The following is a 26929-nucleotide window of genomic DNA, read 5'->3' on the forward strand; positions in this document are numbered from 1 at the left end:
GGGATGTACTGACTCTATCCCAGCCCTTAGCTTACTCATCTGAGGTGGAGACGGCCCATAGGGAGCTCAGCAAAATTCAGGGTGGTGAGGACTGTCATGGAGAATTAAATTTTGAAATGTTACTGTCTCAAAAATTAGTAGTAATTACTCAGTTATGGAAAGGAATGACGTGTTGCCACTTGTAGCAACATGGATGGACATAGAGGGATATTATTCTTGGTAAGGATAGTAAGACAAAGACAAATACTATATGGCATCCCTTCTATGTAGAATCTACAGAATAATATAATGAATATATATACAAAACAGAAATAGAGACAGAAAGCAAACTTACAGTTCAGTTCAGTTGCTCAGTCGTGGTCAACTCTTTGAGACCCCATGAACCACAGCACGCCAGGACTCCCTGTCCATCACCAACACCTGGAGTTTACCCAAACTCATGTCCATTGAGTCCATGATGCCATCCAACCATCTCATCCTCTGTTGTACCATTCTCCTCCTGCCCTCAATCTTTCCCAGCATCAGGGGTTTTTTCCAAAGAGTCAGCTTTTCTCATCAAGTGGCCAAAGTATTGGAGTTTCAGCTTCAGCATCAGTCTTTCCAATGAATATTCAGGACTGACCTCCTTTAGGATGGACGGGTTGGATCTCCTTGCAGTCCAAGGAACTCTCAAGAGTCTTCTCCAACACCACAGTTCAAAAGCATCAATTCTTCGGCACTCAGCTTTCTTTATAGTCCAACTCTCACATCCATACATGACTACTGGAAAAACCATAGCCTTGACTAGACAGACCTTTGTTGACAAAGTAATGTCTTTGCTTTTTATTTATTATTTTTTTTTACTTTACCAAGTAATCTTTTATTTTTTTATTGCACACTTCAACATTTTACAGAAAAAGGATAATCATTTAATGTTAGGCTCCAGATAACTACATATATGCTTTCTATTGATGCTTTTTAATGTAGTGACCTAAATTTTTACATAATCAGTAAACAGAATAATTTATATTCTACTTAACATTTTTGAGTCTCACAAATATTTTTGCATATAATTTACAATTATTATTTAATAATTATAAAAAACCACCATAGCAGTAACATTACACCAAAATTCATTTATCCATTTCCTAATTTGGTAGCTTTAACAAAACTCATGTGAATGAAATTGTTAGAACAACTTTGTACAAGTAGCTTTTTCTTTTAAATATTTTCTTGGGCATGTTACTCAAAGTTAGTATGTCAAAAGATAGACCTATTATAGAGCTCTTATAAAAGATTAATTAGTGTACAATGCTATTGGCATGAGGGTACATGTAGTTAATTTTTTGCTAATATATTAGCAGGAACAAGGTCACAGTTTCAATTTTCATTTTTAATATTAGGAAATATTATTATTATTATTTTAATATGCTGTCTGGGTTGGGCAAAACTTTCCTTCCAAGGATTAAACGTCTTTTAATTTCATGGTTGCAATCACCATCTGCAGTGATTTTTCAGCCCCCCGAAATAAAGTCAGCTACTGTTTCCACTATTTCCCCATCTATTTGCCATGAAGTGATGGTACTAGATGCCATGATCTGAGTTTTCTGAATGTTCAGCTTTAAGCCAACTTTTTCATTTTCCTCTTTCACTTTCATCAACAGGCTCTTTAGTTCTTCTTCACTTTCTGCCATAAGGGTGGTGTCGTCTGCATATCTGAGGTTATTGATATTTCCCCCAGCATTCTTGATTCCAGCTTTTGCTTCCTCCAGCCCAGCGTTTCTCATGATGTACTCTGCATATAAGTTAAATAAGCAGGGTGACTATATACAGCCTTGACTTAATCCTTTTCCTATTTGGAACCAGTCTGTTGTTCCATGTCCAGTTCTAACTGTTGTTTCCTGATCTGCATACAGGTTTCTCAAGAGGCAGGTCAGGTGGTCTGGTATTCCCATCTCTTTCAGAATTTTCCACAGTTTATTGTGACCCACACAGTCAAAGGCTTTGCTGCTGCTGCTGCTGCTGCTAAGTCGCTTCAGTTGTGTCTGACTCTATGCAACCCCATAGACAGCAGCCCACCAGGCTTCCCCATCCCTGGGATTCTCCAGGCAAGAACACTGAAGTGGGTTGCCATTTCCTTCTCCAATGCATGAAAGTGAAAAGTGAAAATGAAGTCGCTCAGTCGTGTCCGACTCTAGCGACCCCATGGACTGCAAGGCTTTGGCATAGTCAATAAAGCAGAAATAGAGAAATTTTTCTCTTGCTTTTTCAATGATCCAGCAGATGTTGGCAATTTGATCTCTGGTTCCTTTGCCTTTTCTAAAACCAGCTTGAACATCTGGAAGGTCATGGTTCACATATTGCTGAAGCCTGACTTGGAGAATTTTGAACATTACTAGTGTGTGAGATGAATGCAATTGTGCGGTAGTTTGGGCATCCTTTGGCATTGCCTTTCTTTGGGATTGGAATGAATACTGACCTTTTTGAGTCCTGTGGCCACTGCTGAGTTTTCCAAATTTGCTGACATATTGAGTGCAGCATTTTTATAGCATCATGTTTTAGGATTTGAAATAGTTCAACTGGAATTCCATCATCTCCACTAGCTTTGTTCGTAGTGATACTTTCTAAGGTTCACTTGACTTCACATTCCAGGATATCTGGCTCTAGGTGAGTGATCACACCATCATGATTATCTGGGTCATGAAGATCTTTTTTTGTACAGTTCTTCTGTGTATTCTTGCCACCTCTTCTTAATGTCTGCTGCTCCTGTTAGGTCCATACCATTTCTGTCCTTTATCAAGCCCATCTTTGTATGAAATGTTCCCTTGGTATCTCTAATTTTCTTGTATTGATCTCTAGTCTTTCACATTCTATTGTTTTCCTCTATTTCTTTGCACTGATCTCTAAGAAAGACTTTCTTATCTCTCCTTGCTATTCTTTGAACCTCTGCATTCAAATGGGTATATCTTTCCTTTTCTCCTGTGCTTTGGCTTCTCTTCTTTTCACAGCTATTTGTAAGTCCTCCTCAGACAGCCATTTTGCCTTTTTGCATTTCTTTTTTTTTGTCAATGTTCTTGATCCCTGTCTTCTGTACAATGTCACGAACCTCTGTCCTTAGTTTAATAGGCACTCTATCAGATCTAGTCCCTTAAATCTTATTTCCCACATCCTCTGTATAATCATAAGGGTTTTGATTTAGGTCATACCTAAATGGTCTAATGATTTTCCCCACTTTCTTCAATTAAAGTCTGAATTTGGCAATAAGGAGTTCATGATCTGAACCACAGTTAGCTCCTGGTCTTGTTTTTGCTGACTGTATAGAGCTTCTCCATCTTTGGCTGCAAAGAATATAATCAATCTGATTTTGGTATTGACCATCTGGTGATGTCCATGTGTAGAGTCTTCTCTTGCCTTGTTGGAAGAGATTGTTTGCTATGATCAGTGCATTCTCTTGGCACAACCCTATTAGCTTTTGCTCTGCTTCATTTTGTACTCCAAGGCCTAATTTGCCAGTTACTCCAGGTGTTTCTTGACTTCCTACTTTGGTATTCCAGTCCCCTGTAATGATAAGGACATCTTTTTTGGGTGTTAGTTCTAAAAGGTCTTGTAGGTCTTCATAGAACCATTCAACTTACAGTTACCGTAGGGCAAAGAGAGGAAAGGAGCAACAAATTAGGAATATGGAATTAAGAAGTACACGCTACTGTGCATCAAATAGGTCAGGAACATGAATTTACTGTACACCTCAGGGAATTTTACTTAATATCTTGTATCAGCCTATCTAGGGACAATTCTAGCCTCACTTGTGCTCATGTTTATTTGCTCAGTCATGGGCAATTCTTTCAATCCTATGGACCATATCCCACCAGGCTCCACTGTCCATGGGATTCTCCAGGCAAGAATATTGGAGTGGGTTGCTACTTATTCCTCCAGGGGATCTTCACAACCCAGGGATCGAACCCACATCTATATCTCCTACATGCAGGTGAATTCTTAAACTGCTGAGTCATCCTATAATGGAATATAATCAGAAAAAAATAACTGCATCACTATGTTGTATACCTGAAACGTATTGTAATTCAACTGTACATATATATATATATATATATATATATATATATATAGACACATATATATTTTTTTAATTTGGAGCAGTATATGCTGAGGAGGACCTTGATGAATGAGGTAGTAAAGAATTTCTTTATCTAAATCTAGCTGTGATTTCAATTTGTTAAAAAAAAGGAGGGGAGGGGGAAGGGGGTTCAAAAAGAATCTTTCATTTCCAGGTTGTTAAAGTGAAGGTTGGTGTCAGCAGGAATTCAAGGGTCATGTGGAGGATCCTCTCTGAAGGGGCATTATCCTTCCTCCCCCAGGCAGCTCTCCAGGAAGCCCCAGGTGTGCCCTTTGTTGGGATGTGTGACCACAGAGCATGAGAGGCTGTTGGCTTCCTCACATCCAGCTTCCCTGACTTTCTCTGTTGTGTGTCTGTCTCTGCTTCCCCAGCACGGAGCCCAGTATTTTCCCACTTAGCATCTTCTCTCCGGGGACTCTGGACCATCCGGGCGTACAAAGCTGAACAGAGTTTTCAGGAGCTGTTTGATGCACACCAGGACTTGCATTCAGGTCTGTAAGTTTCTGGAGATGATTTTGAAGGATGGAATGTTCTGCCTCGTGAGGCCTGACTTCCCTGTCAGGTGGCCTGGCTGGCCAGCACTTTCCTGTGCTGCCCCATGGCTCCCTCTGCAAACCTGCCTCCCCAACCCCTTCCTCTCACCAACTGTCTGTGCACCCCTCTTCCCTTCCATCCCCTGCTTGCCTCCCCTGACTGGCTTGTGCTGTCCTTTCATCACTGTGCCCTGTGGTTTTCTGTCTCTTTAGGGCAGGAGTCAACAAAGAGCCAGCTTTGTGTGCTGTCCTGTGTCTGTTGTAACTTCTCGAGTTTCCTGTTGTAGCACAAAGGATGGCAAAGCTAATGCATCAGCAAATGGCCGTGCCTGTGAGCCACTAAAACTTCACTTATGGAACCAGGTGCTGGCCATTCCTGGCCTCCAGGCTGTAGTTGTCAGCTCTCCTTTCAGAGCATGTAAAATCTGACTGAGGAAAATAATTTCCTGATTAGCATATTTGCTGTTCTCTTCATGTATATTATTCTTTGTGTCAGTGAAGATTTGTTCTAGGTAGAAATTTCAGAATTTACTACAAGTTATAAAATCCTGGCCTGTATCTTCAATCTGTATTGTATTGTATTTTGAAGATAAAATGGCATTTTAAAAGCCGCATGCAGGTACTGTTAGCTGATAGTTATTTACACACTGGCTCTGAAGGGTAAACACTGTGCAGGACCCTGTAGAAATTGCAGAGGGTGCTAGAAACAGTATGAGCTGTGCTTTCTGCTATCAGAGAGCTGGGAATAGTCAACATGTGAAAGGGTGATCTTCAAGTTGAGGCCCAGCACTGCAGGAAACACACTGATGAGACTGTTTTTCTGTCTTCTTTCTCTTGATGAAATTTCTGTTTATAACCTGTGGATTGAGTAAAGTGCATGCTTCCCACAGAGCCCCTGGACTGATTCCTGTGTGTGTCAAATGTTGTCATGTCAAAACCTAGCTTTCTGGACTCTGGGCTCCTTGGATATAGGATAATATAACTTTGATATCCTACCTGTGTAAAAATCTTCTGTTGCTCAACTGAACAGAATGCTTTTTCTCATTTGAAGCATCTAACATGGCTGTTCTACTGATTTATTATACTTATTATGGTTCACAAATGCAGAGGCTTGGTTCCTGCTTTTGACGACATCCCGATGGCTCGCTGTGTATCTAGATGTCATCTGTGCCATCTTTGTCACTGTTGTTGCCTTTGGGGCCCTGATTCTTGCACATGGTGAGTATAGATGTAGTTACTTATAATATGAATACAGTTTATAGTTTCATTTACATTTATTAAATAAAGCTCCTGCTGTCTTATCTAGTATATACTGTTTCACTCTAATGAATTAGTGTTTGCAGTATAGGATTCTACGATATGGTCTATATAAAATCATTTGTGTCTTGATCAGACCTTTTTATCTCTTTCTTTGAATGGGTTGAGGTCTATGCAAATATAGCAAGCTGACTTGCTGAACATTCCAGGTAGTGTTGGGAGGAGCAAATCAGGTTTACTCTTATATTAAGCTTTTGTCCAGTTAGCTTTAGGGATACTTGAATCTCTTAGTTGCAGGTGCCTGATTCACTGAGGTGAGAAAGATTCTTTGTAGGGAAGAACAGTGTCCTCACTGCTGTGTGGGTACCAGATGAGCAGGTGTCAGCAACTGTGCCATGAATTCACCATCTCTATTCCATAGTAACAGCACCAAATCAAAATCTTTAATAAGGAGCAATAAGTGTAGCAGTTTAGACTTAAAAGCACTAGGTCTTAGAACCCATTGTCTTGTCTTTCGTGGTTTCAACTGCAGCTGCCTTGAATGTAGAAAGTGAAATTTACACAAAGGTTCTTGAAACCCTAATGATGAAAGTCAGAATAATGACATGATTCCTCACCTTTGTAATGCTGTCAAGTGTGTCAATCCTGCTGGGATTAATAAACTCATTTTGTAGTCTTTTTGAATTTGAAGTGTTTTTTTCATTGTATCATGGTCTCAATCAAGACATAGTAAAAGTATGTGTCATATTATCATTATATAGAAATGATTTAAATATTATAAAGGAGTCTGCTTCATAAAATGACAGAAGGCTCTAGGTGAGGGGTTAAGAACAGGACTGACTTTATTCTCCTTCTTTCTTATTTAGCTTTGACTCCTGGGCAGGTTGGCCTGGTCCTGTCTCTTGCCCTCACACTCACGGGGATGTTCCAGTGGTGCATCAGGCAAAGGACCGAAGTTGAGAACCTGGTGATGTTTATTTTAACCTTCTTAGCCCTTTCAAGTCTCCTTGCCATTAAATGGCATAAAAGCAATTCTTATGTAAAATATTAAAGCTGTTGCAATTACATCATAGCTAACAGAGTTTTTTATATCCTCCTCCATCTGGTTAAAGTCAATGTAAAATAAAATCTATACATATTGTCCTTAATCTTATGTATGTCATGTCGGCAGGTTTTATATTCATTGTCAGCTCTCTTCAAGTAAAATAAATGTCTCTTCATAATTATATTTTGTAGGTATAATGAAAGTAGGGGGAAGGTTCTGAAATGCTAGAGAGAATATATGCTAATTTCTTAGGAACTTGTTTATTTTTGTTTCTTAATAGATAATTCCTCATTCTTGGTAAAATAATTATGTATTTTGAGGGTTTTTGTTTGTTTGATTAATAGGTACACCTACTTCATTTTAGCATTTATTCCTATATGTGTTGAACATCTGAATTTGCTAGTGTCCCTTCTTTCTGGTAGGATAACCTACTTCTCAGATTGGCCCTTCTGTAGCCACACATTACTGATTGATGTCCATAAGTATTCTTTTCTTTAACAAAATTCTCTTGTTTCTTTTATCCATATGTGAAAAGTAGGTAAATAAAACTTTATCATTCAGTTCTGTAATTCTTTTAGCTTTAATATGATGTTTAAGGATGAAATGCTAAATGAAAATATTACAAGACAATGAACAAGTTTGGAGATCATCAAAGCTCTCATCAAACTCCTATTTCTGTCCTTTGGGAATGATAAGACTTGAGATATTTTAAGCCAGTTACGTATAAAAGCAGCACATATCATTTACAATCTTGGAACACCTATAAACGAGACCTTCTGTCCTGACCCGTGTGATGTCATGTGTCTTTCAGATGATTTCAGTGGAAAGAGTGATGGGATATTTAGACCTTGAGAAAGAAGCTCCCTGGGAATACAAGGATCATCCCCCACCACCCTGGAGTAATGAAGGAAGGATGCATTTTTACACTGTTAACTTCAGGCACACCTCAGATGGGCCTCTGGTATTGAAGAACCTGTCTGCAGTCATTGAATCAACAAAAAAGGTTTGTTTAACCCAGTTGTCTCTTTAAAATCCAGCTAAAAAGTTAGCACCATATTTGTTCTTGGCTTCCTTGTTGCTGTGTCAGGGGACTCTTTGTTCCTCATGGATGCACGTTCGATAAGTTGCTTCAGTTGTATCCGAGTCTTTGTGACCCCATGGGCTGTAGCCTGTCAGGCTCCTCTGTCCATGGAATTCTCCAGGAAAGAATACTGGAGTGGGTTGCCATATACTCATCCAGGGGACCTTCCCAACCCAGTGATCAAACTGGCATCTCTTACGTCTCCTGCATTGGCAAACAGGTTCTTTACCACTAGTGTCACCTGAGAAGTTGTGTAGTGACATGGTAAGTGCATCATTCTTGGAAATTGACCACTGAAGGGGGACCCCAGCATTTTTTTGTGTTGCGAGCTCCCTCATGGTGCTTGGAGGGCCCTGGGCCCTGGAGCTGGAACTTAACCTGAGCTGGGATACTATGTGTTTTACCCAATTATTCATGAGGAGTCTCAGAAGTCAGCCCTGGCTCCCTGGCTCTCCTAACTCTTAGCCCTAACTCTCCTATGTCTCATTTCTTGCCATCTTTTCTTCTTTTTACCTCTGGAATCTTCTCTTCCTCCCATGATGCCTTTCAATTGAAGCCTCCTCCTCTATCCCTTGGCCCTTCCCATAGACTTGTCTTCCACTCACCCACACTTAGCTGTCATCCCCTTCCTCTCACCCCACAGGCTGCTTCTTTCTTTAGCACAGATCTGATCCTTACTGGCCTGGGTAAGATGATGCTCAAACCATAGTTCAGCCCCAGGTCCTCTCCAAACAGGGACTGTGTGGCCATCAGAGAAGAGCTCAGAATCGTGATTCAGTCAGGGCTGAGGAACAAAAGCCCCCCGTGGAGGCAGGACCCAGAGATTTGCTTAAAGTTGATGAAAACAACCCAAAAGGAGCAGAGGAGGATCCATGTGGGAGATGACAGAGAGGTTTGTTTCCTGGTCCTGTCAGCATCCATGGCTGCTGGTGACGTTCTTTTCACACTCAGCTTGGGTCCTCCAACTCAGACCAGGAGAGATGCTTGAAGAAGAAATTGAACCAGAACAGACAAAGTAGTAGGAAGCTCTTGCCCACATACCTGACCATCCTTGGGTCCTAACATTCCCACCCCCTCTGCACTCAGGTCCTGTGTAGATTCTCCCAAAGCGACATGTCCTCCCTGCTTCCAGTGTGCACATGTCACGAAGCTGGTGAAAAATCTCATTTTCTGAGTGAAAGTTTTACTCACTTAGTCATGTTTGACTCTTTGTGACTCCATGGACTGTGTGTCCATGGAATTCTCCAGGCAAGATTATTGGAGTGGGTTGCCATTTGCTTGTCCACAGGATCTTTCCCACCCAGGAATCAAACCTATTTCTCCTGCATCACAGCTGGATTATTTACCATCTGAGTCACCAGGGAAGCCCCCTCATCTTCTGAGTTAATCCTAATATATCTGGTTCTGTGAGATACTTGATTTTTCATCAGCATTATATAATTCTTTAAAGATAGCATTTATGGTATACCCATGTTCATAGCAGTATTATTCACAGTAGCCAAAATTTGGAAGCATCCCAAGATTTATATCATTTATCAGGTGAATGGATAAGCAAATCCTTACAAGGTAGTATATCCCCACAATGAAATATTATCATTCAACCTTAAAAAGAAAGAAAATTGTAATCTATAGGTGAGCCTTGAGGACATCATGTTACGTGAAATAAGCCAGAAACAAAAGGAATGAATACTATATAATTCCATGTATGAGAATCCTAGAGCAATCAAATTTATAAAGACAACAGTAGACTATTGGTAGCCAGGGACTGGAGTGAGAGGGATGGGGAGCTGATGTTTATTGGGTACAGAATTTCAGTTTTACATGAGAGGAAATATTCTGGAAATTGGTTGCAAAAAAGTGTGAATGTACTTAACACTAAACTATCCTCTTAAAAATTGTTCAATTCAGTTGTCACTCAGGCGTATCTGACTCTTTGCGACCCCAAGGACCACAGCACACCAGGTTTCCCTGTCCATCACCAACTCCTTGAGCTTGCTCAAACTCATGTCCATCGAGTCAGTGATGCCATCCAACCATCTCATCCGCTGTCATCCCCTTCTCCTCCCACTTTCAAACTTTTGCAGCATCAGGGTCTTTTCAAATGAGTCAGTTCTTCACATCATGTGGCCAAAGTCCTGGAGTTTTAGCTTCACCATCAGTCCTTCCAATGAATATTCAGGGCTGATTTCCTTTAGGGTTCATTCAGAACTGATTCCTGGTTGTTCATTAAAACCTTCTTTTACATTGATCAGATCAGATCAGTCGCTCAGTCGTGTCCGACTCTTTGCGACCCCATGAATTGCAGCACGCCAGGCCTCCCTGTCCATCACCAATTCCCGGAGTTCACCCAAACTCATGTCCATTGAATTAGTGATGCCATCCAGCCATCTCATCCTCTGTCGCCCCCTTCTCCTTCTGCCCCCAATCCCTCCCAGCATCAGAGTCTTTTCCAGTGAGTCAGTTCTTCGCATCAGGTGGCCAAAGTACTGGAGTTTCAGCTTTAGCATCATTCCTTCCAAAGAACACCCAGGACTGCACTCCTTTAGAATGGACTGGTTGGATCTCCTTGCAGTCCAAGGGACTCTCAAGAGTCTTCTCCAACATCACAGCTCAGAAGCATCAATTCTCTGGTGTTCAGCCTTCTTTATCATTCAACTCTCACATCCATTATGTCTACTGGAAAAATCATAGCTTTGACTAGACAGACTTTTGTTGATAAAGTAATGTCTCTGCTTTTTAATATGCTGTCTATATTGGTCATAATTTTTCTTCCAAGAAGTAAGAATTTTTAATTTTATGGCTGCAGTCACCATCTGCAGTGATTTGGGAGCCCCCCCCAAAATCAAGTCTGTCACTGTTTCCATTGTTTACCCATCTATTTGTCATGAAGTGATGGGAACATATGCCATGATCTTAATTTTTTGAATGTTGAGTTTTAAGCCAGCTTTTTCACACTCCTCTTTCATCTTCATCAAGAGGCTCTTTGTTCCTCTTTTCTTTCTGCCATAAAGGTGGTGTCATCTGCATATCTGAGGTTTTTGATATGTTCTTCCTGCATGTTATACTCCGTATATAAGTTAAATAAGCAGGTTGACAATATATAGCCTTGATGTATATTGGTGTAGTCAATAAAGCAAAAGTAGATGTTTTTCTGGAACTCTCTTGCTTTTTCTTTGATCCAGTGGATGTTGACAATGTGATCTCTGGTTCCTCTCCATTTTCTAAATCCAGCTTGAACATCTGGAAGTTCTCAGTTCATGTACTGTTGAAGCCTATCTTGGAGAATTTTGAGCATTACTTTGCTAGCATGCAAGATGAGTGCAGTTGTGCAGCAGTTTGAACATTCTTTGGCATTGCCTTTCTTTGAGATTGGAATGAAAACTGACCTTTTCCAGTCCTGTGGCCACTGCTGAGTTTCCCAAATTTGTTGGAATATTGAGTGCAGCACTTTAACAGTGTCATCTTTTAGGATTTGAAATAGAAATTGTTAAGCTGGTAAATTTTAGGTTACATGTTTTACCAAAATTAAAAGATATCATCTGTGGCATGCTTTGTAATTTTCATCTGTATCTCACAGAACCCTGAGGCTTCTTAAGATCAGGAAACATCTTGTTTTCATCTTGTTCCCCAGGAAATGGCATTCTGCAGGGCACAGTGAGAGTACTAAGGGACTTCTGGCTAAGACAGTGAGTGAGTAGCACACAGGTCTGAGCAACCAGTAACCAACACACACACATTTCTCAGCTAGCTCAGTGGTAAAGAATCTGCCTGCAATGCAGTGGATGCGGGTTCAATCCCTGGGTGGGGAAGATCCTCTGGAGAAGGCAATGACAACCTGCTCCAGTATTCTTGCCTGGGAAATTCCATGGACAGAGGAGCCTCGTGGGCTACAGTCAATGGGGTCACAAAGAGTCAGACATGACTTAGTGACTGAGCACGCATGCACCCTTTTAACATGAAATGCTCAAATGATAGATACCCAGAGAGAAGCTTCAGTTAGTCACAGGGCAAAAACTTGCTCCGAATTGTTTCCATTTTCATTGTTGGTCAGGAGGAAGATGAGAATTAGTATGGCAGGAAAGCATTAACTACATTAGCTACAATTTTTATGAAATCCTGTCCCTGAGAGCACTGTAGATGATGTTTGCTTACTTGGAGACAATGTGTCCATCAGATTTCCTGTTGTAAATATAATTCTGTTAATGTGTACTGATCTTAAATTTCTCCCAAACCAAAAATATGAATATCTATGAAACTATGTAGTACAACTTAAGACTGTAACAGATTTGTATTCTTTTATCTTAAAATCCCCAAATCCTAGGGTTATCTGAGGTTCTAAAGTTTGTGAGGGAAGATTGAGTTTGAAGACTGAATTAATAATTGCAGTAACTTGACTTTTGATGTATGTCTTGGTCAATTCTCAGTATCACCGTTAGCTTCATTTCTGTGTTTGGAGATGATACTTGTGTAGTGTGTTCCTGAAGTGATTTCACTCCACTTGCGTACATCCCAGGTTTCCTCTCCTGCTCATCTGTTCCAGCCCTGACACTCCAGGACACCTCTTTGATGTTGGATTTGATGGAGAGGCTGCTCTGTGGGACATGGGAGTGAGCCCACCTAGCAGAAGTGGGGCTCTGTTCTCTTTCCATCATGTCCTCTGCTGTCCCAGTTCCTGGAAATTAGAGTCAACAGGAAAGTGTAGTAGGTACCATGCAGGTTTCTCATTCATGGAAGAAATAGCTAGTAAAAGTAAAGACCCAAAATGAGGTAAATAGAACCCTAGGCTTCCTGGTTAGATTCCAAACACAGGCTGAGTTTTTCATTTAAATGGTTTTGTGCTTCATTTGATCATTTTAGAGAGTGCTGGGTCATTTTAAAGCTTTTCCAGCTCTCGAGGTAGGTTTGATTTTGATTTGTTATCTTCTTTTCTTGTCCAGAGCTATTACTTGCTTAATACATTTTTACAGATGCTTACTATACCTTGCTATAATGTACAAAATATTGCTGTCCTACATTTTCTCCTTTTTTAACATATTTTCTCCACAACCCCTCCTCTCACACTGATTGTCCCCCTTTCCCTGCTGGCTTCCTCATTCCTTGTGACTCAGCCGGTGGTGTCAGGGCCAGCAGTACCTGAATCACCTGGAATTTCTTAGAAATGCAGAGTCTCAGGCTCGCCCAGACCTCTTGATTCAGCATCACATTTGAACAAGATCTTCCAGTAAAGTCCTTTCTCTCCCATGGGCAATTTTGATGAGTGATAAACTATGATATCCAAGCATTGTACTTTGCCAGTTTGAAATGGAGTCATGAATCACCCAAACACCTGTTGAGTCTGAGCAGGAGGCTCTAGAATGTTCTGTGCCACTTACCTTACTGATTTATTTGCTTTTATATTCTGGAAATCATACCTTTATATTATAATCCAACTCTATGTTATTTCAATGCATTTATCTGCATCTTTTCCAGTGGAGTCTGTCTTCATCACAGATAGTTTTCATCCTTCTTCCACCTTTCCCACACCAGCCTCCTACAGGGGCTGGAGGGACTTCTCACAGGCTCATCCCTGCCTGGACCTGAAGTCAGATACAGCCCAGTGCAGCAGTGTATGTGCAGCTCTTTCACTACCTGATGGTATCAAAATGAGGCTTGCTGTTCCAAACAGGACATTAACTCTGTTTGACCCATTTCCCAGGAACCATTGTCCCACTTAGCTGAATGTTTCTCTCCCAGCCCAGCTGTGGGTGCTGGTTCTTCCTGCTTACAGCCAGCCCACCTGACCTCAAGTACCCCTTTCTTCTCTGTGATGTTGGCCATCTTGTCCCACTCACCACATTTTCTGCATCCATATCCACATAATGCTTTAACTCTCTGGCAACAGGATTTCTATGGTAGGGCTGTTCCTTTAACTGCAACTATATAAAGAAGGCTGAGCACTAAAGAACTGGAGTTTTCAAACTGTAATGCTGGATAAGACTCTTGAGAGTTTCTTGAACAGCAAGGAGATCAAACCAGTCAATCCTAAAGGAAATAAACCCTGAATATTCATTGGAAAAACTGATACTGAAGCTCCAACACTTTGGCCATCTGATGCAAAGAGCCAACTCCTTGGCAAAGACCCTGATGCTTGGGAGGAATGAGGGCAAGAGGAGAACGGGGTGACAGAGGATGAGATGATTAGATGGCATCATTGAGGCATTGGACATGAGTTTAAGCAAACTCTGGGAGAGAGTGAAGGACAGGGAAGTCTGGTTTGCTGCAGTCCATGGGGTAGCAGAGTTAGACATGACTTAGTGACTGAACAACAACACACCTCTCCCCAATTTCTCTGTTTAAGCTACATAGAAGGGCATAATAAGGTATCAGTCCATCAAGGAGATAAGGAGACCACCAACAAAACGAAAAAGAGGCTGGCACATATGGATCTGAGTCCCATGCTATGACTTAAGGGCTCTGCTATTTCAGGCAGACTAATTAATCTTATAAGCCTTGACCTTCTCATTTGCAAAATGGAAGTGATGGGACTTAACATCTAGTTTTGATCTGCAACTTAAACAAAATAAGACATATTAAACACTCAGCGTGAAGACCAACACGCTGTAAATACTTGGACAAAGATAGATGGTTGTCATTTTCATAGGATCTAAAACCTTAGGGGCTTCCCAGGTGGCACTAGTGGTAAAGAATCCACTTGCCAATATAGGAGACTTAAGAGACCAGGGTTTGCTTCCTGGATGGGGCAGATTCCCTGAAGAAGGGCATGGCAACCCACTGCAGTATTCTTGCCTGGAGAATCCCATGGACAGAGGAGCCTAAAGTGCTTCAGTTCATAGGGTCACAGAGTCAGACACGACTAAAGCAACGTAGCACACAGCACAAAATGACCTTAACTACTTATGCTGCATAAATTGTCATCTGTCCTGTGAAAATAAGGGGTTGGCCAATTGCAATCATATTTATGTATGGCTATAGGATCCATCTGCCATATCTATTTCTCTGTCTAGCTTATCTTATACCTAAATAATATAGTAATAGATTATCCATATCAATAACCTCAGATGCAGATGACACCACCCTTATGGCAGAAAGTGAAGAGGAACTAAAAAGCTTCTTGATGAAAGTGAAAGAGGAGAGTGAAAAAGTTGGCTTAAATCTCAACATTCAGAAAACCAAGATCATGGCATCTGGTCCCATCACTTCATGGGAAATAGATGGGGAAACATTAGAAACAGTGTCAGACTTTATTTTTGGGGGCTCCAAAATCACTGCAGATGTTAACTGCAGCCATGAAATTAAAAGACGCTTACTCCTTGGAAGGAAAGTTATGACCAACTAGATAGCATATTACAAAGCAGAGACATTACTTTGCCAATAAAGGTCCGTCTAGTCAAGGCTATGGTTTTTCCAGTGTTCATGTATGGATGTGAGAGTTGGACAGTGAAGAAAGCTGAGTACCAAAGAATTGATGCTTTTGAACTGTGGTGTTGGAGAAGACTCTTGAGAGTCCCTTGGACTGCAAGGAGATCCAACCAGTCCACGCTAAAGGAGATCAGTCCTGGGTGTGCATTGGAAGGACTGATGCTGAAGCTGAAACCCCAATACTTTGGCCACCTCATGCGAAGAGTTGATTCATTGGAAAAGACCCTGATGTTGGGAGGGATTAGGGGCAGGAGAAGGGGGATGACGGTGAAAGAGATGAACTGGATGGCATCACTGACTCAATGGATATGAGTTTGGGTAAACTCTGGAGGTGGTGATGGACAGGGAGACCTGGCGTGCTGCTATTCATTGGGTCACAAAGAGTCGGACATGACTGACTGACTGAACTGAACTGAACTGAGATTATCCATAAATTTCTCCAGTCTGAGTTAAAAACCTCAGCCCCCTATGAAAGCCTCTGTCTCATGATACCTCAGGTAATACAAATAATACAAAGGCAAATTCAATACAGATCCTGGTTTTAGCACATACAGTTCACTTGAAGAAATAAGAAAATGCTTGTATCAGCTTTGTAATATAGAAAACAGTTATAATTTTTATAGGAGTTTAGAAAAGATGATATAACATCCATTAGGGTTGAGAGAAGTCCATATAAGGAACAAGTAGAGTATTTCTGAGAGATTAGGCATGTGAAATACACTTAGTGACTTGCTAGGATTTCAGTAGGTGGAAACATTTATGAAAGTCATTCCAGGAGGTGGGACCAACATTAGCAAAGGCTTGATGCCCTGATTCAGTGAATGAAGAATTAGGCATCTACAGAGCATTCGGGGAAAAGAACTACCAGGTGTATAACACACATATTCACACAACCCTCACAACTACCCAGAAAGCCCAAGGAGCTGACTTGTGGAGATGAAGGATGGAGAAATTAGTGAGTGCAGTTTTTGTACAGGTGACTTCCTGGGGCACATGTCCGGCATAAAGCCGTCCTTTGGGAGTTTAGTCTGAGAAGTGAGTGCACATGGAGCAGAGTGGGCAGATGTGGGAGACACAGAGCCAGTAGCTGTTTTACCTCCAGCAAGACATCATGGGAAACCAATTCCACCTTTTGGGATCAAACTCATGTTAATTAAAACATAGTTATAACACACGAGTTTGTGAATGTGCAAGGAAACTAGTAGGAGTAGAAATGGTATCATGTTTCTGAGAGGTAGGCTGGCAGTACTTAACAGCCTTCTCAGAAAATGTTCATACCTGGTTCTCAGCAATTCCACATCTGAGAGTTTATCTTCAGGAAATAATTAAGGTTGTTTAGAAAGATTTAGCTTCAGGGATATATAGCCCGTTATTTATAACTGCAAAATATTGGAGACCACCTAAAATATCCAACAATAGGCGATTTGTTAAGTAAATGATCACATATACTATAATATTAATAGCCATTAAAATAAATACATTTTTTGAAGTGCTGAATAAAAATAGATTACAACAGTATGTTCATAATAATTCCATTTTGTTTAAATATATGAACTTTTATCTTTAAGAACACATGTATAGAAATAAGGTTTTCCTTGGTGGGTCAGTGGTAAAGAATCAGCCTGCCAAGTGGGAGATGTGAATTTGATCCCAGGTTCAGGAAGATCCACTGGAGGAGGAAATGGCAACCCACTCCAGTATTCTTGCCTGAGAAATCCCATGGACAGAGGAACCTGGTGGACTACTGTCATTGGGGTCACAGAGAATCAGATATGACTTAGTTGACTAAACAACAATTAAATAAGAAAGGAGAAAGAACACATATTCAAATCTAGAAAGAAAACACATCACCATGTTACAAATGGTTTTATCAGAGTGCTGGGGTGATGGCTAGTATTTATGTACTTTTCAGATTCATTTACACTGATTACAATTAAGGAAAGAATTTTTCTTTAAACTTTTAATTTTGTATTAGAGTATAGCTGATTAACAATGTTGTGATAGTTTCAGGTGAAGAACAAAGGGACTCAGCCATACATATACATATACATGTATCCATTCTCCCCCAAACTTCCCTCCCATCCAAGCTGCCACATAACATTGAGCAGAGTTCCCTTTGCTACACAGTAGGTCCTTGTTGTTATCCATTTTAAATATAGCAGTGTGTACATGTAGATCCCAAACTCCCTAACTATCCCTTCTCCATAGCCTTCCTCCTGGCAACTGTAAGTTTCTTCTCTAAGTCTGTGAGACTGTTTCTGTTTTGTAAATAAGTTGATTTGTATCACAACTTTTTAGATTCCCCATATAAGGGATGCCATGGGCTTCTCTGGTGGCGCAGTAGTAAAGAATCTGCCTATAATGCAAGAGATGCAGGAAACGCAGGTTTGATCCTTGGAAGAGGAAATCGCAACCCACTCCAGTATTCTTGCCTGGAGAATCTCATGGACGGAGGAGCCTGGCGGGCTACAGTTCATGGAGTAGCAAAGAGTCAGACACAACTGAAGCAACTAAGCACAGCACAGAACATAAAGGATGCCATATGATGTTTCTGCTTCTCTGTCTGACTTCACTCAGTATGACAATCTCTAGGTCCAGCCGTCTTGCTGCAAATGGCATTATTTCACTTTTTAATGGATGAATAATTTCCACTTTAAATATTAATACATATCACACCCTTTTATCCATTCCTATGTCAGTGGACTTTTAGGTTGCTTCCATGTCTTGGCTATTGTAAATAATGCTGCAATGAACATTGGAGTGTATGTATCCTTTTGGACCATGTTTTTCTCTGGATATATGCCCAGAGAGTAGCAACATAAGACACACTTAGTGACTTGTGGTTAAGATTTCAGCAGGTGGAAATATTTGTGAAAGGCATTCCAGGAGGTGGGACGAGCATGAAAATCTGATTCATACCTGAGTCTCAGCAATTCTGCATCTGAAAATTTATCTTAAGGAAATATCTGAGTTTGAAAAGATTTAGGTTTAAGAATATATCAGTTCAGTTCAGTCGCCCATTAATGTCTGACTCTTTGTGACGCAATGGATGGCAGCAGGCCAGGGCTCCATGTCTATTACCAACTCGTGAGTTTACTCAAACTCATGTCCATTGAGTTCGTATTGCCATCCAACCATCTCATCCTCTGTCATCCACTTCTCCTCCCACCTTCAACCTTTCCCAGCATCAGAATCTTTTCAAATGAGTCAGTTCTTTGCATCAGGTGGCCAAAGTATTGGAGTTTCAGCTTCAACATCAGTCCTTCCAATGAATATTCAGTGCTGATTTCCTTTAGCATGGATTGGTTGGATCTCCTTGCAGCCCAAGGAACTCTCAAGAGTCTTCTCCAACACCACAGTTCAAAAGCATAAATTCTTCAGTGCTCAGCTTTCTTTATAGTTCAACTCTCACATCCATACATGACTACTGGATAAACCATAGCTTTGACCCGACGGACCTTTGTTTGCAAAGTAATGCTTCTGCTTTTTAATATGCTGTCTAGGTTGGTTATAACTTTTCTTCCAAGGAGCAAGCATATTTTAATTTCATGGCCGCAGTCACCATCTGCATTGATTTTGGAGCCCCCCAAAATAAAGTCAGCCACTGTTTCCACTGTTTCCCCATCTATTTCCCATGAAGTAATGAAACCAGATGCCATGATCTTAGTTTTCTCTATGTTGAGTTTTAAGCCAACGTTTTCACTCTCCTCTTTCACTTTGGTCAAGAGGCTGTTCTTCTTCGCTTTCTGCCATAAGGGTGGTGTCATCTGCATATATGAGGTTATTCATATTTCTCCTGGAAATCTTGATTCCAGCTTGTGCTTCATCCAGCCCAGCATTTCTCATGACATACTCTCTGTATATAAGTTAAATAAGCAGGGTGACAATGTACAGTCTTGACGTACTCCTTTCCTGATTTGGAACCAGCCTGTTGTTTCGTGTCTAGTTCTAACTGTTGCTTCCTGACCTGCATACAGATTTCTCAGGAGGGAGGTCAGGTGGTCTAGTATTCCCATTTCTTTCAGAATTTTCCACAGTTTGTTGTGATCCATACAGTCAAAGTCTTTGCCATAGTCAATAAAGCAGAAGTGGGTGTATGTTTTGGAATTCTCTTGCTTTTTCCATGATCCAGCAAATGTTGGCAATTTGATCTCTGGTTCCTCTGCCTTTTCTAAAACTAGCTTGAACATCTGGAAGTTCATGGTTCATGGACTGTTGAAATCTGGCTTGGAGAATTTTGAGCATTACTTTACTAGTGTGTGAGATGAGTGCAATTGTGTGGTACTTTGAGCATTCTTTGGCATTGCCTTTCTTTGGGATTGGAATGAAAACTGATCTTTTCCAGTCCTGTGACCACTGATGAGTTTTCCAAATTTGCTGACATATTGAGTGCATCACTTTTTAGCAATAAAGTATTTGAAAATTAAGGTATGCATCAATACATTGCTTTTTAGACATAATGCTTTTAGACAGTTAGTAAACTACATTACAGTATAAACATAACTTTAATATGCACAGAGTAACAAAAATATTTGTATGACTCACCTTATTTTGTGGTGTTCACTTTATTGAGGTGGTCTGGAACCAAATCCACAATATCTTTGAAATATGCCTATACACAGAACATATAAGTCACATATATACACATTAAAACCTACCTGTATGTAGAGAATGACCCATTTAAGTTACATAAATTACAGTTTACCATAAGGTACAAAATGACTACCAGGATAAATAAACTGAAGCCCCTTTTACTATGTGTGTGTTTGTTAGTCCCTCAGTCATGTCTGACTCTTATATTTAATCTCTATAAAAACAAATTCTTTTTATAATGAAAACTGATCTTTTCCAGTCCTGTGACCACTGATGAGTTTTCCAAATTTGCTGACATTTTGAGTATGTGATATTCCCAACATGCAATCTGTCCTCAGAAAGGTCTAACTTCTCTGTTTAAAGGCTTGAGTTTTTAAAATTTACTGAATTAATTTACAAATGACTGAAAGCATGTCTTACATCCCTCACTGATTCCAGATTCTTAAACAGAAATGAAATTATCTCTTGGGAAGCTTCCACCAGGAATCATCAGTTGGGCAAACTTATTGGTTTAAAAAAAAAAAAAAAAGCCAGTTTATGCACACATGTTTGAATGCAGTCAGCTAAAAGCTGGCTTTTTCAACACAGTTACATTCCTCAACAGCATTTTACCTGCTTTATTTATCTCTTACACGTGCTTAGTGTGTTCGTCTTTTTGCAACCTCAAGGACTGAAGCCTGCCAGGCTCCTCTGTCTATGCTTTATGTTGATCTTTGAATATACTGTTCAGTTCAGTTCAGTCACTCAGTCGTGTCCAACTCTTTGCGACCCCATGAATTGCAGCACGCCAGGCCTCCCTGCCCATCACCAACTCCTGGAGTTCACCCAGACTCACGTCCATCAAATCAGGAACTCCCCAAGTCAGTAGGTGCCCAATATGCTACTGGAGATCAGTGGAGAAATAACTCCAGCAAGAATGAAGGCATGGAGCCAAAGCAAAAACAATACCCAGCTGCGGATGTGACTGGTGATAGAAGCAAGGTCCGATGCTGTAAAGAGCAGTACTGCATAGGAACCTGAAATGTCAGGTGCGTGAATCAAGGCAAATTGGAAGTGGTCAAACAAGAGATGGCAAGAGTGAAGGTCGACATTCTAGGGAACAGCGAACTAAAATGGACTGGAATGGGTGAATTTAACTCAGATGATCATTATATCTACTACTGGGGGCAGGAATCCCTAAGAAGAAATGGAGTAGCCATCATGGTCAACAAGAGTCTGAAATGCAGTACTTGGATGCAATCTCAAAACCGACAGCATGATCTCTGTTCGTTTCCAAGGCAAACCATTCAATATCACAGTAATCCAAGTCTATGCCCCAACCAGTAATGCTGAAGAAGCTGAAGTTGAACGGTTCTATGAAGACCTACAAGACCTTTTAGAACCAACACCCCAAAAAGATGTCCTTTTCATTATAGGGGACTGGAATGCAAAAGTAGGAAGTCAAGAAACACCTGCAGTAACAGGCAAATTTGGCCTTGGAATACAGAATAAAGCAGGGCAAAGACTAATAGAGTTTTGCCAAGAAAATGCACTGGTCACAACAAACACCCTCTTCCAACAACACAAGAGAAAACTCTACACATGGACATCACCAGATGGTCAGCACCGAAATCAGATTGATTACATTCTTTGCAGCCAAAGATGGAGAAGCTCTATACAGTCAGCAAAAACAAGACCGGGAGCTGACTGTGGCTCAGATCATGAACTCCTTATTGCCAAATTCAGACTTAAATTGAAGAAAGTAGGGAAAACCACTAGACCATTCAGGTATGACCTAAATTAAATCCCTTATGATTATACAGTGGAAATGAGAAATAGATTTAAGGGCCTAGATCTGATAGATAGAGTGCCTGATGAACTATGGACTGAAGTTCGTGACATTGTACAGGAGACAGGGATCAAGACCATCCCCATGGAAAAGAAATGCAAAAAAGCAAGATGGCTGTCTGCGGAGGCCTTACAAATAGCTGTGAAAAGAAGAGAATATACTGTTAGTTCACTTAATTTCTCGTTGCTTTGGTTTTGATAAATAGAGTGATACTTCACATGTGTCTTTCTAAGATGTGATTGTAGATATCAGCTGGTTTATAAAATCCCTTTTGAAGTGCTGAGGTGACAGTTTCTGTATAACTAGCAATGGACGGAGGAGGCTGGTGGGCTGCAGTCCATGGGGTTGCAAAGAGTCGGACACGACTGAGCGACTTCACTTTCACTTTTCACTTTCATGCATTGGAGAAGGAAATGGCAACCCACTCCAGTGTTCTTGCCTGGAGAATCCCAGGGACAGGGAAGCCTTGGTGGTCTGCCGTCTATGGGGTCGCACAGAGTCGGACACGACTGAAGCGACTTAGCAGCAGCAGCAGCAGCAAATATTAATTGTATTGTTAATCTCATTATGTGAATTTTGCCTATTGGCTGCTGCCCATTAAGACAGCGAGACCTGTGTTTTACAATTGTAAGATGTTTTCTTCAAGGACAGAACGTCATTAAGGTATTTAATGTTAGGAAGTGACTTAATTTTTCTACCAAAAAAAAATCCTCTCAAATAATAGAACTCTCAGAAAATGGATAGTTATTTGTGTATAACACTTCTGACTTGTTGACACTGCTGTAAAATTATCCACATAATTCTCAACATAGAAATACCCAGACATTAGGAATAAACATAATTTAAACTTAATTTTTATGGATCACTTAGGAGACTGCTGGCTTTTCACTGCCTATAGATTAATTCTGTTATTATTAACTCTTCTTTGAGACACAGGGTCTCAACTAGGGGACATTTGTCAATGTCTGGCATTTTTGGTTGCCGAAATGTGAGGAATGTTTCTGGTTTCTAGTGGTTAGAGTCCAAAATACTACTGAAAATCCTACAATATACAAGATTTTGGGCATATATCCAGACAAAACCAACTATAATTAATTATCCCCCAGTAATGAATTATCTGGGCCCAAATTTCAACAGTTGAATTGACTGAGAAATGTTTAGACTACATTCTACATAGACTTTAAAAATTCTTTCACAACTGACAGGATTTCTCCTAGGTTTGTTGCATGTTGTTAATTTTTAATCCCTTCTGGATCTCATTACAGGTTGGCATTGTGGGAAGAACAGGAGCTGGGAAAAGTTCTATTTTTTCTGCAGTTTTTCGATTGTCAGAATTTGAAGGCTTACTTTCAGTTGATAGCTGTTGGATACAAGCCACTGGACTTCACAATTTAAGGAAGAAAATGTCAATCATACTACAGGTATGCACATCAGAGCATTCTCATATGTTCTTTTTATAAGGCACCAAGTTTAAATGATTTGAATTTGATTTTTATTTGTTTTCAAATTGGATAAAAATGTTGATCCTTTTGCCCCCAGTAGAGCATATTTTTAGCAGCAGGTATTTTCAACAGATAATCTAATCACATACCAGATTTAAAAATATATATATTTTATATTGAAATATAGTTAATATACAATGTTGTGTTAGTTTCTACTGTACAGCAAAGTGATTCAGTTTATACATATATACTTTTCATATTGTTTCCACTATGATTTATTTCAGTTTTTGGTTCAGTTCAGTTGCTCAGTTATGTCTGACTTTTTGTGACTCCATGGACTGCAGCACGCAGACTTCCCTGTCCATCACCAACTGCCAGAGCTTGCTCAAACTCATATCTATCGAGTCAGTGAGCCATCCAACCATTTCATCCTCCGTCGTCCCCTTCTCTTCCTGCCTTCAGTCTTTTCCAGCATCAAGGTCTTTTCCTATGAATCAGTTGGCCAAAGTATTGGAGATTCAGCTTCAGCATCAGTCCTTCCAAAGAACATTCAGGTTTGATCTCCTTTAGGATTGACTGTTTTGATCTCCTTGCAGTCCAAGGGACTCTCAAGAGTCCTATCCAACCCCACACTTCAAAAGCATCAATTCTTCAGCACTCAACTTTCTTTATAGTCCAATTCTCACATTCATACATGACTTCTGAAAAAACCATACCTTTGACTAGATGGACATTCATTGGGAAAGTAATGCCTCTATTTTTTAATATGCTGTCTAGGTTAGTTATAGCTTTTCTTCCACAGAGTAAGAGTCTTTTAATTTCATGGCTGCAGTCAACATCTGCAGTGTTTTTTGGAACCCAAGAAAATAAAGTCTGTCGTTGTTTCCATTGTTTCCCCATCTATTTGCCATGAAGAGATGGGTCTAGAGGCCATGATCTTAGTTTTCTGAATGTTGAATTTTAAGCCAACATTTTCACTCTCCTTTTTCACTTTAATCAAGAGGTTCTTTAGTTCCTCCTCACTTTCTGCCATAAGGGTGGTGTCATCTGCATATCTGAAGTTACTGATATTTCTCCTGGTAATCTTGATTCCAGTTTGTGCTTCATCCAGCCCTGCATTTCTTATGATGTACTCTGCATATAAGTTAAATAAGCAGGGTGACAAAATATAGCCTTGATGTGTGCCTTTCCTGATTTAGAAGCAGTCTTTTTTTTCCATGTCCAGTTCTAATTGTTGCATCTGGACCTGCATATGTATCTCTCAGAAGGCACGTAAGGTGGTCTGTTAGTCCCATCTCTTTAGGAATTTTCCACAGTTTGTTGTGATCCACACAGTCAAAAGGCTTTGGTGTAGTCAATAAAGCAGAAGTAGATGTTTTTATGGATATGGTTATTTATTACAGGATATTAAATATTCTTCCCTGTGCAACAGTATGACTTTGTTGTCTATACACTGTATACATAATAGTATCAATCTGTGAATCCCACACTCTCAGTCCATCCCTCCCCCCTGCTCCATTCCTGTGGCAACCACAAGTCTGTTCTCTATCTGTGAGTCTGTTTCTGTTTTGTAGATAAGTTCATTTGTTTCATATTTTAAATTACACATATAAATGATATCATACGATGTTTGTCTTTCTAACTTATTTCATACATTATGGTAGTCTCTAGGTCCAGCAATGTTGTTGAAAATGACATTATTGCATTGTTTTTATGGCTGAGTAGTATTTCATTACATATATATATATATATATATATATAAAACATCTTCTTTATCCATTCATCTATTAATGCACATTTATTAATAGGTTCCTTCCATGTCTTGGCTATTATGAATAGTGCTGCTGTAAACATAGAGATGCATGTATATTTTGAAATACAGTTTTTCCTGGATATATGCCCAGGAGTGGGATTGCTGGACCATATGGCAACTCTGTAGGTTTTTTTTTTTTTTTTTTTCCCCTTCCTCTCATCTCCCTCCCCATCCCACTCCTCTAGGTTGATACAGAACCTCTGTTTGAGTTTCCTTAGCCATACAACAAATTTCCATTGGCCGTCTATTTTACACATGGTAATGTAAGTTTCCATGTTACTCTTTCCATGCATTTCACCCTCTCCTCCCCTCTCCCTGTGTCCACAAGTCTATTCTCCATATCTGTTTCTCCACTGCTGCCCTGTGCATAGATTGTTAGTACCATTTTTCTAGATTCTGTGTATATACATTAGAATACCATATTTATATTTCTCTTTCTGACTTACTTCACTCTGTGTAATAGGTTCTAGGTTCATCCACCCCATCAGAACTGACTCAAAACCATTCCTCTTCACGGCTGAGTAATATTCCACTGTGTATATATACCACAACTTTTTTATCCATTCATCTGTTTATGGAAATCTAGGTTGCTTCATGTTATAGCTATTGTCAATAGTGCTGCCACGAACAATGGGATACATGTGTCTTTTTCAATTTTGATTTCCTCAGGGTATATGCCTAGGAGTGTGATTACTGGGTCATATGGTGGTTTTATTCCTAGGTTTTAAAAGAATATCCATACCGTCTTCCATAGTGGCTGTATCAACTTACATTCCCACCAAGAGTGCAAGAGTGTACCCTTTTCTCCACACCCTCTCCAGCATTTATTGTTTGTAGACTTCTGATGATGGCCATTCTGACCAGCGTGAGGTGATGTCTCTTTGTAGTTTTAATTTGCATTTCTCTAATAATGAGCGATGTTGAGCATCTTTTCATGTGTTTGTTAGCCATTTGTATGTCTTCTTTGGGGAAATCAAAGCAAGATCTGATCCTCTATGACCCACCTCCTAAAGTAATGGAAATAAAACAAAAGTAAACAAGTGGGACCTGACTAAACTATTTGTAGGTTTTTTTTTTTTTATTTTTAAAAAATTTTATTTTTAAACTTTGCATAATTGTATTAGTTTTGCAATCTCCATACCATCTTCCATAGAGGCTGTATCAATTTACATTCCCACCAAAATTGTAATAGAGTTGCCTTTTTTCCATATCCTCTCCAGCATTTCTTATTTGTAGACTTTTAAATCATGGCCATCCTGACCAGTGTGAAGTAGTACCTCAGTGTTGTTTGCATTTCTCTAGTGATTAGCAATTTTAAGCATCTTTTGTTGTGCCTGTTGGCCAATGTGTGTCTTCTTCACAGAAATGTACCACAACTTATCCATTCATCTGTTGATGGAAATTTAGATTGCTTCCATGTTATAGCTATTGTAAATAGTTCTGAAATGAACAACAGAATACACGTGTCTTTTTCAATTTTGGTTTCCTCAGGGTATGTGACTAGGAATGAGATTGCTGTGTCATATGGTGGTTTTTATTCCTTGTTTTTTTAAGGAGTCTCCAATACTGCCTTCTGCTACTTAGATATTCTGCTCATTTTTCAGTTGGGGTTGTTTGGGTTTTTTTTTGTTGTTGTTGAGTTATATATATTAACTGTTTGTATATTTTGGAAATGAAGCACTTATTGGTCACAAAATTTTCAAATACTTTCTCCTATCCATAGGTTGTCTTTTCCTTTTGTTTATGATTTCCTTTGCTGTGCAAAGTTTGTACATTTGATTAGGCCCCATTTGTTTATTTTTCCTTT

General features: G+C 39.9%; 1 protein-coding gene across 1 annotated transcript in view; it reads left to right on the forward strand.

Moving 5' to 3' along the window:
• LOC113889191 (multidrug resistance-associated protein 4-like) overlaps positions 1-23288 on the forward strand; it is a gene marked incomplete at its 3' end in the record, with an annotated part of 50578 nt that extends 27290 nt beyond the window's left edge. The window contains exons 3-7 of the mRNA XM_027535983.1: positions 4483-4602; positions 5752-5862; positions 6768-6868; positions 7758-7949; positions 23133-23288. Of these exons, the coding sequence (XP_027391784.1) occupies positions 4483-4602; positions 5752-5862; positions 6768-6868; positions 7758-7949; positions 23133-23288 (680 nt within the window). The remainder of the gene's footprint in view (positions 1-4482; positions 4603-5751; positions 5863-6767; positions 6869-7757; positions 7950-23132) is intronic.
• Between the last annotated feature and the right edge of the window lie 3641 nt (positions 23289-26929).

Source organism: Bos indicus x Bos taurus, unplaced genomic scaffold (genome assembly GCF_003369695.1).
Source record: "Bos indicus x Bos taurus breed Angus x Brahman F1 hybrid unplaced genomic scaffold, Bos_hybrid_MaternalHap_v2.0 tig00004281_arrow_arrow_obj, whole genome shotgun sequence".
Classification (NCBI taxonomy): Eukaryota; Metazoa; Chordata; class Mammalia; order Artiodactyla; family Bovidae; genus Bos; species Bos indicus x Bos taurus.